Here is a 15,210-nt window from a genome sequence, read left to right as displayed (position 1 = left end):
AGATATTAAAACTTCAAACTCCAGATATTAAAACTTCAAACTCCAGTTATTAAAACTTCAAACTCCAGTTATTAAAACTTCATACTCCAGATATTAAAACTTCAAACTCCAGTTATTAAAACTTCATACTCCAGATATTAAAACTTCAAACTCCAGATATTTCAACTTCAAACTCCAGATATTAAAACTTCAAACTCCAGATATTTAAACTTTAAACTCCAGATATTAAAACTTTAAACTCCAGATATTAAAACTTCAAACTCCAGATATTAAAACTTCATACTCCAGATATTAAAACTTCAAACTCCAGATATTAAAACTTCAAACTCCAGATATTTAAACTTTAAACTCCAGATATTAAAACTTTAAACTCCAGATATTATACTTCAAACTCCAGTTATTAAAACTTCAAACTCCAGATATTTAAACTTTAAACTCCAGATATTAAAACTTTAAACTCCAGATATTAAAACTTTAAACTCCAGATATTAAAACTTTAAACTCCAGATATTAAAACTTCAAACTCCAGATATTAAAACTTCAAACTCCAGATATTAAAACTTCAAACTCCAGATATTAAAACTTCAAACTCCAGATATTTAAACTTTAAACTCCAGATATTAAAACTTTAAACTCCAGATATTAAAACTTTAAACTCCAGATATTATACTTCAAACTCCAGTTATTAAAACTTCAAACTCCAGATATTTAAACTTTAAACTCCAGATATTTCGACTTCAAACTCCAGATATTAAAACTTCAAACTCCAGATATTTAAACTTTAAACTCCAGGTATTTCGACTTCAAACACCAGATATTTCAACTTCAAACTCCAGATATTTCAACTTCAAACTCCAGATATTTCAACTTCAAACTCCAGATATTTCCACTTCAAACTCCAGATATTAAAACTTCAAACTCCAGATATTTCAACTTCAAACTCCAGATATTTCAACTTCAAACTCCAGATATTTCCACTTCAAACTCCAGATATTAAAACTTCAAACTCCAGATATTTAGACTTCATACTCCAGATATTTCAACTTCAAACTCCAGATATTTCCACTTCAAACTCCAGATATTAAAACTTCAAACTCCAGATATTTAGACTTCATACTCCAGATATTTAAACTTTAAACTCCAGATATTTCGACTTCAAACTCCAGATATTAAAACTTCATACTCCAGATATTAAAACTTCATACTCCAGATATTAAAACTTCAAACTCCAGATATTTTGACTTCAAACTCCAGATATTTCGACTTCAAACTCCAGATATTTCGACTTCAAACTCCAGGTATTTCGACTTCAAACTCCAGGTATTTCGACTTTCCAGGTATTTCGACTTCAAACTCCAGGTATTTCGACTTCAAACTCCAGGTATTTCGACTTCAAACACCAGATATTTCAACTTCAAACTCCAGATATTTCAGCTTCAAACTCCAGATATTTCCACTTCAAACTCCAGATATTTCCACTTCAAACTCCAGATATTTCCACTTCAAACTCCAGATATTTCCACTTCAAACTCCAGATATTTCAACTTCAAACTCCAGATATTTCGACTTCAAACTCCAGATATTTCAACTTCAAACTCCAGATATTTCAGCTTCAAACTCCAGATATTTCGACTTCAAACTCCAGATATTTCAACTTCAAACTCCAGATATTTCAGCTTCAAACTCCAGATATTTCAACTTCAAACTCCAGATATTTCAACTTCAAACTCCAGATAGTTCAACTTCAAACTCCAGATATTTCAGCTTCAAACTCCAGATATTAAAACTTCAAACTCCAGATATTTAGACTTCATACTCCAGATATTTAAACTTTAAACTCCAGATATTTCGACTTCAAACTCCAGATATTAAAACTTCATACTCCAGATATTAAAACTTCATACTCCAGATATTAAAACTTCATACTCCAGATATTAAAACTTCAAACTCCAGATATTTCGACTTCAAACTCCAGATATTTCGACTTCAAACTCCAGGTATTTCGACTTTCCAGGTATTTCGACTTTCCAGGTATTTCGACTTTCCAGGTATTTCGACTTCAAACTCCAGGTATTTCGACTTCAAACACCAGATATTTCAACTTCAAACTCGAGATATTTCAGCTTCAAACTCCAGATATTTCCACTTCAAACTCCAGATATTTCAGCTTCAAACTCCAGATATTTCCACTTCAAACTCCAGATATTTCAGCTTCAAACTCCAGATATTAAAACTTCATACTCCAGATATTAAAACTTCATACTCCAGATATTAAAACTTCAAACTCCAGATATTTCGACTTCAAACTCCAGGTATTTCGACTTCAAACTCCAGGTATTTCGACTTTCCAGGTATTTCGACTTCAAACTCCAGGTATTTCGACTTCAAACACCAGATATTTCAACTTCAAACTCCAAATATTTCGACTTCAAACTCCAAATATTTTGACTTCAAACTCCAAATATTTCGACTTCAAACTCCAAATATTTCAACTTCAAACTCCAGATATTTCAGCTTCAAACTCTAGATATTTCCACTTCAAACTCCAGATATTTCAACTTCAAACTCCAGATATTTCAGCTTCAAACTCTAGATATTTCCACTTCAAACTCCAGATATTTCGACTTCAAACTCCAGATATTTCCACTTCAAACTCCAGATATTTCCACTTCAAACTCCAGATATTTCCACTTCAAACTCCAGATATTTCGACTTCAAACTCCAGATATTTCGACTTCAAACACCAGATATTTCGACTTCAAACTCCAGATATTTCAACTTCAAACTCCAGATATTTCAACTTCAAACTCCAGATATTTCAAATTCAAACTCCAGATATTTCGACTTCAAACTCCAAATATTTCGACTTCAAACTCCAAATATTTCGACTTCAAACTCCAAATATTTCGACTTCAAACTCCAGATATTTCAACTTCAAACTCCAGATATTTCCACTTCAAACTCCAGATATTTCGACTTCAAACACCAGATATTTCGACTTCAAACTCCAGATATTTCAACTTCAAACTCCAGATATTTCAACTTCAAACTCCAGATATTTCAACTTCAAACACCAGATATTTCGACTTCAAACACCAGATATTTCGACTTCAAACTCCAGATATTTCAACTTCAAACTCCAGATATTTCAACTTCAAACTCCAGATATTTCAACTTCAAACTCCAAATATTTCGACTTCAAATTCCAAATATTTCGACTTCAAACTCCAAATATTTCCACTTCAAACTCCAAATATTTCGACTTCAAACTCCAAATATTTCGACTTCAAACTCCAAATATTTAGACTTCAAACTCCAAATATTTAGACTTCAAACTCCAAATATTTCGACTTCAAACTCCAAATATTTCGACTTCAAACTCCAGATATTTCGACTTCAAACTCCAGATATTTCAACTTCAAACTCCAGATATTTCAACTTCAAACTCCAGATATTTCAACTTCAAACTCCAAATATTTCAACTTCAAACTCCAGATATTTCAACTTCAAACTCCAGATATTTCAACTTCAAACTCCAGATATTTCAACTTCAAACTCCAGATATTTCAACTTCAAACTCCAGATATTTCAACTTCAAACTCCAGATATTTCAACTTCAAACTCCAGATATTTCAACTACAATATACAATGACAGTTTTCACCGACAACTTGTGATTAAAAATGTCAGTTTTAAATGTAGTTTAGAGTAAAATAGTGGATTAATTTAGAGAAAAATACATTTAAAAGTCAGTTTTTTACACTAATGAGTAACAACAACTTTCATTAGACGACATTGTGATAATACTTTTTATTTCCCCTTATTTGTCCGAATTTATTTAATTTTTAATGTATATTAATTTGTGTTGCATAAATATAATACACTTTTCTAATAGTAGATCTGAGAGTTGATACTGAAACAACCCCAGTGGTTAAAAAAGTACACTTATTGAATTATTATTTACTTTTTGCCTTATAATGTTAAAAAAACAACGAAAATTGAAACATTTTTGGTCATTTTTGAAAAGAAATGACACGATAACAAAGACTTTTCACTGGTTTGAACGACTGGTTTCTTTAGAAAGAGAAACAAAAGGTTGTTTTGAGTGTAAAGTGTCAACAAACCTGGTTGGACCGGAGGCTCCGGTCGTGTTTCCGTCGACTCCAGGTTGGACGACAGCAGCAGAATGAGTTGGTTCTTGAAAAGGTCAAAGTTCACCTGAAAACAACAACATCCAACAAGATCGAGTCATTAGTTGCACTCGTCGGTCGAGGTCACACTTTCACCAGCTGCACTTCCTGAATATGGTAAGTTTCTTTGTGAGTGGAAGGAGGTGGAGGAGGTGTGGGTTCTATTCCCACTGCATTGTTGCATCGTCTCTACACACACTGAGACACACACTGAGACACACACTGAGACACACACCCCAACACAACAATAGACGCCCGCGTGTGCGCTCACTTTGTTCAAACCTTCCAGCTGTGTGTTAAAACTAGCGACACACACTTGTGTCCAGTTACACACTTCTCGATCTAAAGGAAACACATCTTTAACCACAAGAGATAAATGTCCACAAATTAAACTTTTATATATTTTTAAATGTCTAATAAAACAATTATAACTATTTTTTACCTCATATCTCATTTAATTAATATGTAATTACACAAACTTTAATTAGAATTTTATTTTTTCCCCTTTTGCAGCATAAGATATAAGATAATATTTATTCAACTGAAAAAATAATATTAAAAAATAAAGATCATGGATCATTTATTATCATTAAAATGTAAGTATATTTGTACAGAAATGTACATATAAACAATATAAAAACATATAAATTCAGCTGAATAGATTTGACATAGATTTTTTTAAATGACTGTTGTTTTCAAAGAAAGAAGAAAAAGGGAAACAAAAATTGAGTTTTTTTAAAATTAAATTAAACAAAATGTATCTTTGTTGAATTTTCTATATTGTTTTTGAAGAGAATATTAACTCTTGATTTCAAGTCATACTTTAATATGTACATATCAAGTATAAAATATAAAGCTGTTAAAACATATTGAAAATTAAATACTATTGTTATTTATTATTTTTAACATATGAATGTACTTTTTAATGTACAGAAATGCAAATATATAGAAAATTAAAATGTATTAAATCGTGCTGAAGGGATATGACATAGTAAATTAATAAAATACTCAATAATGTTTCTGTGGTACAAACAACAACTATTCCAAACTATTTTGAGGAATAAATTAATGTTGATCAATATCATCTTTTTTTACCTCACGCTTCATTTACATAAAGATGTACTTCATCAAAACAACGTCCACAAGGTGATTATACTTTATTTCCCTCCATTTTGTAGCATAAACAACATATTTATATAAATATTTTCAATCATATTTAGGGACAAATGTTGAAAACTTGTTGAATTTAGCTACATTAAAAAAAGAGAATCATGAGATTGTGTTTTAATGCGTTTTTCTGTTTTAAATTAACAAATAAAGTATTTTTATTGTATACAAGAGTAAGTTTTACATGTTAACTAGAGTTGCTTTAAGTTTAATTCCTGCTCATGCAAATAAAAGTAAGTAATAGTTACTTGTAAAAGGAGGTGAAAAAACTTCTAGATCTAAATAAAATAGTTCCCGTTTCATAACATGAACCCTGGACATCACAGTGGTCTCGGGGGTCAGAGGTCGTACCCTGCAGGTGAGCGGGTCCTGGTCCCGCAGGAGGGCGTCCAGCAGGGCGGGCGCGGCGTCCTGCAGGTGCAGCGCCGAGCACAGGTCGTTGGTTTCCTCGAAGCTCAAGGATCCGCGGGCGCCGGCGTCGAAGCTGTTGAAGAGATCGTGCAGCTGCTCCTCGTAGTCGTCCTGCGCGCCGGCGGCGTCCATGTCCAGCAGCCCGTCCTGAGGTCAAAGGTTAGATCAGATGGTAGGAAACGGAGGAAAGGTCAAAGGCACCGTCAGACGCGCCATCGAGCAAAACACGGAAATGATGTTGAAACTCTGGATCTGGTGGAGCAGACGAGGAACCTGTGGTGACGGCTTGACTTAATCCAATAGAAGTGATTAGAGTCTTGACTCTGACCGTGACTCTTTGAGCTCGCCGGTCATGTGACCCCTCATCTATTTTCACCTGACGGCGTCATGACTTCTATTTTCACCTGCGGCGCATCATCCACCGTCAACAAATCCAACCAGACTCTCTCCACGTTACAATGTTTACGACCGAAATCTTCTGTTTGAGCTCCTTGTTGTTGCTGTGAAGCTAGTCCAGCACTTCAGGTGAGACAGTGTGAGGTTCTGAATCAACTGCAGGTGAGCTGTCTCACCTGCAGTTGATTCAGAACTCTGCAGCGAGAACTCTAACCCGCTCTAGTAGAAGAACTCACATTTCTCCTTCAAACTCTTCACTGGCTGCCAGTTTCTTTCAGGATCATTTTAAAAATCTGGTTCTTACTTTCAGATCTATTCATGGTCAGACCTTCCATCAGTGATCTGATCCAGACTTACACCGCAGCTCGGGCTCTGAGGTCTGTGGATCAGAATCTACTGATGGTTCCTGAACTTCAGGACCAGAGGAGAGAAATCTTTTCAGGCTGTTGCTCCTAAGCTTTGGAACCATCTCTGTGTTTGATGATCTACTGACTCCTTCAAGAAACATCTGTGTTTGATGATCTACTGACTCCTTCAAGAAACATCTGTGTTTGATGATCTACTGACTCCTTCAAGAAACATCTGTGTTTGATGATCTACTGACTCCTTCAAGAAACATCAGTGTTTGATGATCTACTGACTCCTTCAAGAAACATCTGTGTTTGATAATCTACTGACTCCTTCAAGAAACATCTGTGTTTGATGATCTACTGACTCCTTCAAGAAACATGTGTGTTTGATAATCTACTGACTCCTTCAAGAAACATCTGTGTTTGATGATCTACTGACTCCTTCAAGAAACATCTGTGTTTGATGATCTACTGACTCCTTCAAGAAACATCTGTGTTTGATGATCTACTGACTCCTTCAAGAAACATCTGTGTTTGATAATCTACTGACTCCTTCAAGAAACATGTGTGTTTGATAATCTACTGACTCCTTCAAGAAACATCTGTGTTTGATGATCTACTGACTCCTTCAAGAAACATCTGTGTTTGATGATCTACTGACTCCTTCAAGAAACATCTGTGTTTGATGATCTACTGACTCCTTCAAGAAACATCTGTGTTTGATGATCTACTGACTCCTTCAAGAAACATCTGTGTTTGATGATCTACTGACTCCTTCAAGAACCATCTGTGTTTGATGATCTACTGACTTCTTCAAGAAACATCTTAAGACGTTTCTATTTGTTCAGGCTTTTCCTTGATTTTCTGGAACTCCTGTGTTGTTCTCAGTATTATCTTGACCTTTAAAGTATATACTTTTTTGAGTATTGTTTTGATTGTTTAAGCGCTTTGTGACCCTGGTCTGGAAAAGCGCTATACAAATAAATATTACTTACTTACTTACTTACACCTTCTTCTGCAGGTGAACTAGCTCAGGTGAGCACTAGAAAAAAGAACACTTGTTTTATTCACTTTTTTTTTTTTTTTTTAAAGATGGTTCTTCAGATTATTCTTTTTTTTTATCCTCTTCGTCTTGTCACGACCATCGTGGAAATAATGCCAACAATACTTGCATTGTGGCGGCTAACAGTTAGTTTTCATGTCTAAACAAGAAGGATCTTCTCGCCTGCAGTTCATACAAAACTCTGCAGCCAGAATTCTGAGTCGCTCTAGTAGAAGAACTCACATTTCTGCTTCAAACTCTTCACTGGCTGCCAGTTTCTTTCAGGATCGGAGGTTGATTGAGAACTTGGGGAAATTGTCCATAGGTATGAGTGTGTGTGTGAATGGTTGTCTGTCTATGTGCGTCCTGTGACAGACTGCTGTCCAGGGTGTCCCCTGCCTCTCGCCCAATGAAACTGGGATAGACTCCAGTCTCCCGCGACCCACATAAGGGATTAAGCAGTAAAAAAATGAATGAATTTAGCCCATTTTTGATTTTAAGTATTATTTTCTACCATTTTTATTTTTCTATATAATATATATAAATATATATATATATATATTTGTATTTTTTAAATTATTATTGTATTATTTGGTATTAAAAGCTAAACTTATAAATATATAATTTTATAACAAATATGAAATTATTCACCTACTATTAGCCTGACCTTTTAAATGCATGGTTGGTGGGCCAATTGTTGGACAGGCCGCACATTCATTTAAAGTCCCATAATGCAGTGCAACAGCTCTAATGCGAGGGTTGTCGACGGTCAAGCCAGAGGAAAGTCGATCGTGACTATCAAGAGAAAGTTGCGACACATTAAACCCGGTGTTGACTCAGCGAGGGTGTGTCCGGAGACACCAGCGGATCAGAACCAGCTCGGGCTCGTCCACCAAGACTTCGGTCCTGAGAAAACACGAGTGCGACTCTAATCCCTCGACAACAACCTGAAGAATGAGTCGCGGATCGAAAACCTTTAGAAAATCCACTTAAAACTCAAACCTTTTCATCTCAAGCCATTATTGAAATGATGATAATAATACCTTCCCCCACCTCTCTTGCTTTCCAGCTGCTCTGTCAGGTGTCCCCTCTCAAGACCCCCGTCACCCCAACACAACAAAGCCTCCACAAGAGCCCAGAACTGTCGTCAGCAGCTGTATTCAAACAAACTAACTCGACTCCAACACTTTATTCACCATTTTTGGTTGAAATACGTTTATTTTTGAGTGATTTATAGAGTATTTTATGTTGTTTTGACGGCGGCTCTAGACCAGACGTCTGCTCGTACCTCAATATTTAACCAAACATAAACTCAACACACAATGAAATATTGATTTTTTTTTTCCAAATCAATCTTTTTCTTCAATCTTGACAAACACCAATTAAAAATGCAGTTTTTTCCTTTGCAAAACATTTAGAAAAATATGTTTTAGGTTCGTTTAGATAAGTTGTCATTTAAGAAAATAGCTATAAATATATGTATTGTGCTGTCAAATTATGTTTTATCGTCATTTTATTCAGGAAAGTTGAAATCAAGTTTATTTGGAACGTTTAAAAACAAGAAATTCTTTGTTTGTTGCTACAATTAAACTATTATTTCGTCTTTTTAATAAAAATTTAATGCAGTAACTTTAATTTAATGTTTGTTTTATTTCATCCTTTGCTGCATAGAAACAATTATTTCGTGTTTTTAAATCAAATTCAATGCAGTATCTTTAATTCAATGTTTGTTTTATTGCAGTTTTTGATGCATATAAACAAATATTTCTTCTTTTTAATCAAATTTAATCCAGAATCTTCAATTCACCGTTTGTTTTTTTGCATCTTTTTCGTTTTTTAAACTACAAAAAAGTTGTCGCTTGTTTATCAAAAATGAAGATTGTTTAAGATCATGATATTCGTACTTTCAGCTTTGATTTATCATCATTTTCAGAGGATGTTAAAACGGAAAGTCAATAAAACAAACGTGTTAAACACGTAGTGACTGAGATGCTAACCAGGCTACTTTCCTTCACCGAGTCCTCTTGACTTGAAAGCAACAGTTAGTGTTTGTCAGCGAGTTTTAAAAGATGTTTATCGAGTAAAAACAAACAATAAAGGGAAGTTTGAGCAGAAAAAAACTCACCAAAAGTGTCAACTTTCCTCGGTTGAGCTCGAGCTCTGGAGCTTCTAAACCTCCGCAGATCAAACTTTTTAACACATTTCAGGTACAATCCGCACTTCTTCCTGGTCTGGTCTAGATCAAGGACTTTAGGTTGAGGGTTCGAGTCCAGGTCTCGGCAGCTCGTCCCGGATTCGAGTCTCTTTCATCCTCGAAGCTTGTAGCGGATTTTGAAAAGCTGCTGGAAGAGGAAGGGGCGGAGCCTGCGAGCGGCTGACGGGCGCAGCTGCGCCCTCGCGTGGACAAACCGCGACACTGCAGACCTCTTTATTACACTCTTCTTAAATAAATTCTTATTTCATAATAATTCTTCTCTGGTCTGTTCCTGAGACAGAACTCTGGAACTGCTTCTTGTTAGCGTTAGCTTAGCATATGTTTGAGGAAGTCGATTTTTTTGGGGAAGTTGTGAAGAAACTCTTTCATCCTGAGTTTGTTTTGGTTTTGATCTGTTTAAACTCCTCGCACGAGCAGTGAAAACAACTTTAAATCCATGTTTATATAGAGAGAGAAAGACTCTAACAACATAATGACTCCATTATCTGATGTGCACCAATAGCAGCGGGCGATTCTCCCACTTGAACTTTGACCTCTTTCCTCTCTGTGTCATAATTCCAGACACACAGACGCGAGGAGACGAGGATCAGATCCAAGGCTCGAAGATGAAGAGATTCTTGTCGTTTGTCTTCACGGTGTACGTCAGCCTTCCTGTCGTCGTCTACTTGTTCCCCTGGATCTTGACTCACATCATCTTCTCACACACTTGTAAGTACAAGATTCTCTTTCAGGTGCTTGTGACCCTGGTCTGTGGAGCTGCTGCACAAATAAAACTTACTTCCTGCCTTCATTCCTTTCTTCCTTACTTACTTACTTACTTCCTTACCTAATAACTTCCTTACTTACTTACTTACTTCCTTACTTAATAACTACCTTACTTCTTTACTTACTTCATTCCTTCCTCCCTTCCTTCCTTCCTTCCTTCCTTCCTTCCTTCCTTCCTTCCTTCCTTCCTTCCTTCCTTCCTTCTTTACTTACTTACTCACTTACTTTCTTACTTATTTACGTATTTATGTACTTCCTTCCTTCCTTCTGTTTGTGTTTTATTTTTCTGCAATATTTAATAAACAGGGAAAATATTAGTCGACAATTAAACTGATGTTGAATGGAATTCATATATTTTTCATTTTTTAGTTAGTGAGTTACTTTTTCATTTATTTTGCTATATTATTTGTATTAATTTATTCATATTTATTTTGATTATTCTATTTTATAGCCTTTCATAAACCTCACAATTGTTTTAACAACACTGGTAATGAATGTTTTTCTGACCTGCACAATAATCTGATTTGTTTGGTGAACGACGACAAATAAATCATTTAACGAAATTGCTGTTTTATCGATTATTACTGTGAAAGGTGTTATGTTTTTGTTTTTTTAAACATTTAAAAAAAGGCTCTTGTTGCAGAAAAAAAGTATTTTTCATGCCTTTTATTTTAGTTTTAGTTAATGAGTGATTTATTTGAACTGTTTTCATCCGAAGGTCTGTTCATATGTTTTATTTAATTGACTATTTTAAGTCTTTAGCTTAATAAAAATAATGTCTATTGAAAAAAAAAATTAAATCCACTTTTTCAGCCACATTTTTAACCAAAATTTGATAATGAACATTAAACAGCGTCAGACACAACACGTTTTTTAAGACATTATTTAAATCTTTAAAATACATTTGAAGCTGATTTTATCATGAGTTGTTAAATATTCGGTTTTACAACAAAGGAAGATCAAAGTCAGTGAGACGAAGACAAAAGAAGGATTTCTAGTGAAGGTCGTTGGTTCTGATCCTCTGAGATCCTGCCGAGGTTCACGGATGACATCACCTCCTGAGGACCTGTTGTTCTACGACCTCGGATCGCGAGCCGTCGTCCGGGGCGACGGCTCGTCCCGAACAAAGCGTCTTACCTTCAGTTCTCTGGTCTTCTGCAGTGAGGTTTCCATTCTTCCTGGACCTGAGTCGACCCGAGCAGGTCCTGAACCACACCAGCAACATGTACCTCCGGAGCGAGGAGGGCGTGTCCGTGGGCGTGTGGTGGGTCCTTCTGTCGAGGAACATCAAGAACTTCAAGTGTCTTTGTCTGACTCTCTGGTCCTCCCGGGTCTCGAAGGCACACGGTTCCATCCGGCCAATGGGAACGCTCCGCCGGGAGAGGCCCCGAGTGGTACCAGGAGACACTTGACGACGGCGGCCCTGTTATTATCTATCTCCACGGCAACGTGGGGACCAGGTGGGATTTGTTGTGTGGACCCTTCGGCGGCTCCTCGTGGAGTCACCTTCGACGATCATAACTCAGATCATGTTTGTCTCCGGCAGGGCCATGAGTCACAGGCTGGAGCTCGTGAAGGTCAAACACTCAAAGTTGGAAATGTCGCTTTTCTCAAGCCTTTGTTTTTGGTTTTTGTTCCTTAGATCCTGAGCGCCGCAGGTTATCACGTCCTGTCGCTGGACTACAGAGGTCAGACACGTTTTCTATCTTCCAGAACCCTTCAAATCACCATATCATCCGCAAACATCATCGTCCTCAGAGTCTATCGATGAAGAACTACACAAAAATACGACATAAATTGATGGTTTTCAATGGAAATAGGTGTTTTTGTTTATTACCTCTGCCAAGGAGATGATGTTTTTACCAGACAGGTTTTTATGAAAGCAGAAGACAGAGAAGATGAAGACATTTTGGTTTGAATCACCATCTGGATCCTCTAAAGTCTGCATTATGCTGAAGCTTTCTATGGTTTTTCAAGTGCTAAAAAATATGTCTTATTATAATTATATCATATATTTCAAGGGCAGTAATGTTGGCAATTTAAATGGAAAATGAGCTGCTTGGCAGAGGTCTGCACTCCCAGACTAATTTTGTAGTTTAATACAATTTTGCCGTAGTTTTTATCTTTAATATTCACTCACTGTAGTCAAATTTAATAAGTTAAATATCTTCCATTTACTTAAGAGGCTTACAAAGAAAAATTTGGAAACTACAAAAGGAAAAAATTACAATTCTCTTTTAGATCAAACAACAATTGTCTAAATCAAGAGGAAACACTTTTCTTTGGCGTCTCATTTGCTTTTACTACTACTTTAGTGAAACCATGTATTTTTCCTTTGTTTTCTGCAGGTTTCGGAGACTCCACCGGGGAGCCGAGCGAAGCCGGACTCACCACCGACGCCCTCTATCTGTACGACTGGGTAAAGCGTCGCGCTGGTGTCGGACCCGTTTTCATCTGGGGCCACTCACTGGGCTCCGGGTCAGTTCGTCATCTTCATAAATACTTTTTATTTTGAGGAAATAAATGAGACTTTTCTTGTTCTTGAAGGGTGGCGACCAACACTGCAGTCACACTGCAAACACGAGGTAGATCTTTTGATCGAACTGTTGTTTGTTCATTTATGTGTTTGGCTCTCAAGGGTCCGTCCTCGATGGTTTGATCCTGGAAGCTCCGTACACTAAGATAGGAGAGGTGGTCGTTCGTGACAAGATAAGTAAGGTAAGAGCGCTTTTCTAGACCAGGGTCACAAAGCGCTTAAACAATCAATACAATAATAAATAAAATATTTACTGAAAGGTCGAGATAACACAGAGACAAACACAGATGTTTCTTGAAGGAGTCAGTAGATCATCAAACACAGATGTTTCTTGAAGGAGTCAGTAGATCATCAAACACAGATGTTTCTTGAAGGAGTCAGTAGATCATCAAACACAGATGTTTCTTGAAGGAGTCAGTAGATCATCAAACACAGATGTTTCTTGAAGGAGTCAGTAGATCATCAAACACAGATGTTTCTTGAAGGAGTCAGTAGATCATCAAACACAGATGTTTCTTGAAGGAGTCAGTAGATCATCAAACACAGATGTTTCTTGAAGGAGTCAGTAGATCATCAAACACACATGTTTCTTGAAGGAGTCAGTAGATCATCAAACACAGATGTTTCTTGAAGGAGTCATTAGATCATCAAACACACATGTTTCTTGAAGGAGTCAGTAGATCATCAAACACAGATGTTTCTTGAAGGAGTCATTAGATCATCAAACACACATGTTTCTTGAAGGAATCAGTAGATCATCAAACACAGATGTTTCTTGAAGGAGTCAGTAGATCATCAAACACACATGTTTCTTGAAGGAGTCAGTAGATCATCAAACACAGATGTTTCTTGAAGGAGTCAGTAGATCATCAAACACAGATGTTTCTTGAAGGAGTCAGTAGATCATCAAACACAGAGATGGTTTCAAAGCTTAGGAGCAACAGTCTGGAAGGATTTCTCTCCTCTGGTCCTGAAGTTCAGAACCATGAGTAGATTCTGATCCACAGACCTCAGAGCCCGAGCTGGGGTGTAAGTCTGGATCAGATCACTGATGGAAGGTCTGACCATGAATAGATCTGAAAGTAAGAACCAGAATTTTAAAATGAAGAAACTGGCAGCCAGTGAAGAGTTTGAAGCAGAAATGTGAGTTCTTCTACTAGAGCGGCTCAGAATTCTTGCTGCAGAGTTTTGTATGAACTGCAGGCGAGACGATCCTTCTTGATAGACGTAAAAAAACAAACTTTTTCAATAGTCCAGATGAGAAACAGTACGCTGATCATAATTGAAATCAATATTAGAATTGAATTATTTTGTTATAACTTTCTAACCCTCGTCCTCCAGATGTACACGTACCTGCCGGGGTTCGAACAGTTGCTCTGGAACATCATGGAAACGAACAAGATTGAATTCGCGAACGATAAAAAGTACGACAACGATCGCTCGACGATCTGGACGCGTCGCACACAAGACTCAACCCTGGTTGTGTTCTCAGCGTGAAGCTCCTGACCTGCCCGCTCCTCATCCTGCACTCGGAGGACGACCACGTGGTTCCGTACCACATGGGCGCCGAGGTAGTAGCAGTCGAGCCTCTCGGGTCTCGAGACGCTGACTTTTTCTATCGCAGCTGCATCGGATCGCGCTCCAGGCCCGGACCGAACGAAAGAGTGAAGTTCCGGTTCAGATGATCGGCTTCGAGTCGGGACTGGGATTTTTTCACAGCCACATCTACAAACACCCGGACCTGTCACTCATGGTCCAGTAAGTCTCCGCTCGTCTTAACTTTAAGAAAAAAAAATACAAATCTTTATAACATTTTTATTGTTGCAGGAATTTTTTGCAGAACTTGAAATAAATGACTTTTTCTCCGTGTAAGTTCAGTTGAGATTCTCTGCTGCAATATTTTTGTGTTGTTTGCGACAAATAAAGTCTCTCCTCATGGTGGCGCACTAGTCCAACTAGCATTTTACCTACTTAGTTCAGGCATGTTAAAGCAGAAAAGGGTAAGATTTAAAACGTCGTTTCTGGCTCCCCCCGGTGTCCGAACAGTACAACTGCTGCTTTGTTGTCAGATACCACATGAGTATTTGTTTACCAAATAAGACCCTTGTTGTGTCAGGTTGTGTATTTATTTTCATGGTAA

General features: G+C 37.0%; 2 protein-coding genes across 3 annotated transcripts in view; one reads left to right on the top strand and one right to left on the bottom strand.

Moving 5' to 3' along the window:
* The window catches only part of nin (ninein (GSK3B interacting protein)), a 37,014-nt gene extending 27,148 nt beyond the window's left edge, over window positions 1-9,866 (bottom strand). Inside the window, exons 1-3 of the mRNA XM_087780388.1 lie at window positions 9,680-9,866; window positions 5,707-5,913; window positions 4,123-4,216 (exon numbers count right to left, since the gene is read on the bottom strand). Of these exons, the coding sequence (XP_087636514.1) occupies window positions 4,123-4,216; window positions 5,707-5,898 (286 nt within the window). The 5' untranslated portion in view covers window positions 5,899-5,913; window positions 9,680-9,866. The remainder of the gene's footprint in view (window positions 1-4,122; window positions 4,217-5,706; window positions 5,914-9,679) is intronic.
* Window positions 4,288-15,025, top strand: LOC148060152 (lysophosphatidylserine lipase ABHD12-like). 2 transcript variants are annotated; one of them, XM_087780444.1, is made up of 13 exons: window positions 4,288-4,305; window positions 10,331-10,477; window positions 11,696-11,798; window positions 11,875-11,994; window positions 12,081-12,111; window positions 12,177-12,222; window positions 12,883-13,012; window positions 13,082-13,119; window positions 13,173-13,252; window positions 14,412-14,494; window positions 14,563-14,644; window positions 14,695-14,828; window positions 14,898-15,025. In XM_087780444.1, the coding sequence occupies exons 2-13, from the start codon at window positions 10,375-10,377 to the stop codon at window positions 14,920-14,922; spliced, it is 975 nt and encodes a 324-aa protein (XP_087636570.1). In that variant the 5' UTR covers window positions 4,288-4,305; window positions 10,331-10,374; the 3' UTR covers window positions 14,923-15,025. The 2 variants fall into 2 exon arrangements, with proteins under 2 accessions (XP_087636570.1, XP_087636571.1); XM_087780445.1 differs by having other exon boundaries at window positions 4,290-4,305; window positions 14,563-14,641.
* The last annotated feature ends 185 nt before the right edge of the window (window positions 15,026-15,210 follow it).

The sequence above is a fragment of the Callionymus lyra genome, chromosome 18 (genome assembly GCF_982586985.1).
Source record: "Callionymus lyra chromosome 18, fCalLyr1.hap1.1, whole genome shotgun sequence".
Taxonomy (NCBI): domain Eukaryota; kingdom Metazoa; phylum Chordata; class Actinopteri; order Syngnathiformes; family Callionymidae; genus Callionymus; species Callionymus lyra.
The sequence above is the reverse complement of the archived record's forward strand: the minus strand, read 5'-3'. Positions and strand labels throughout refer to the sequence as shown.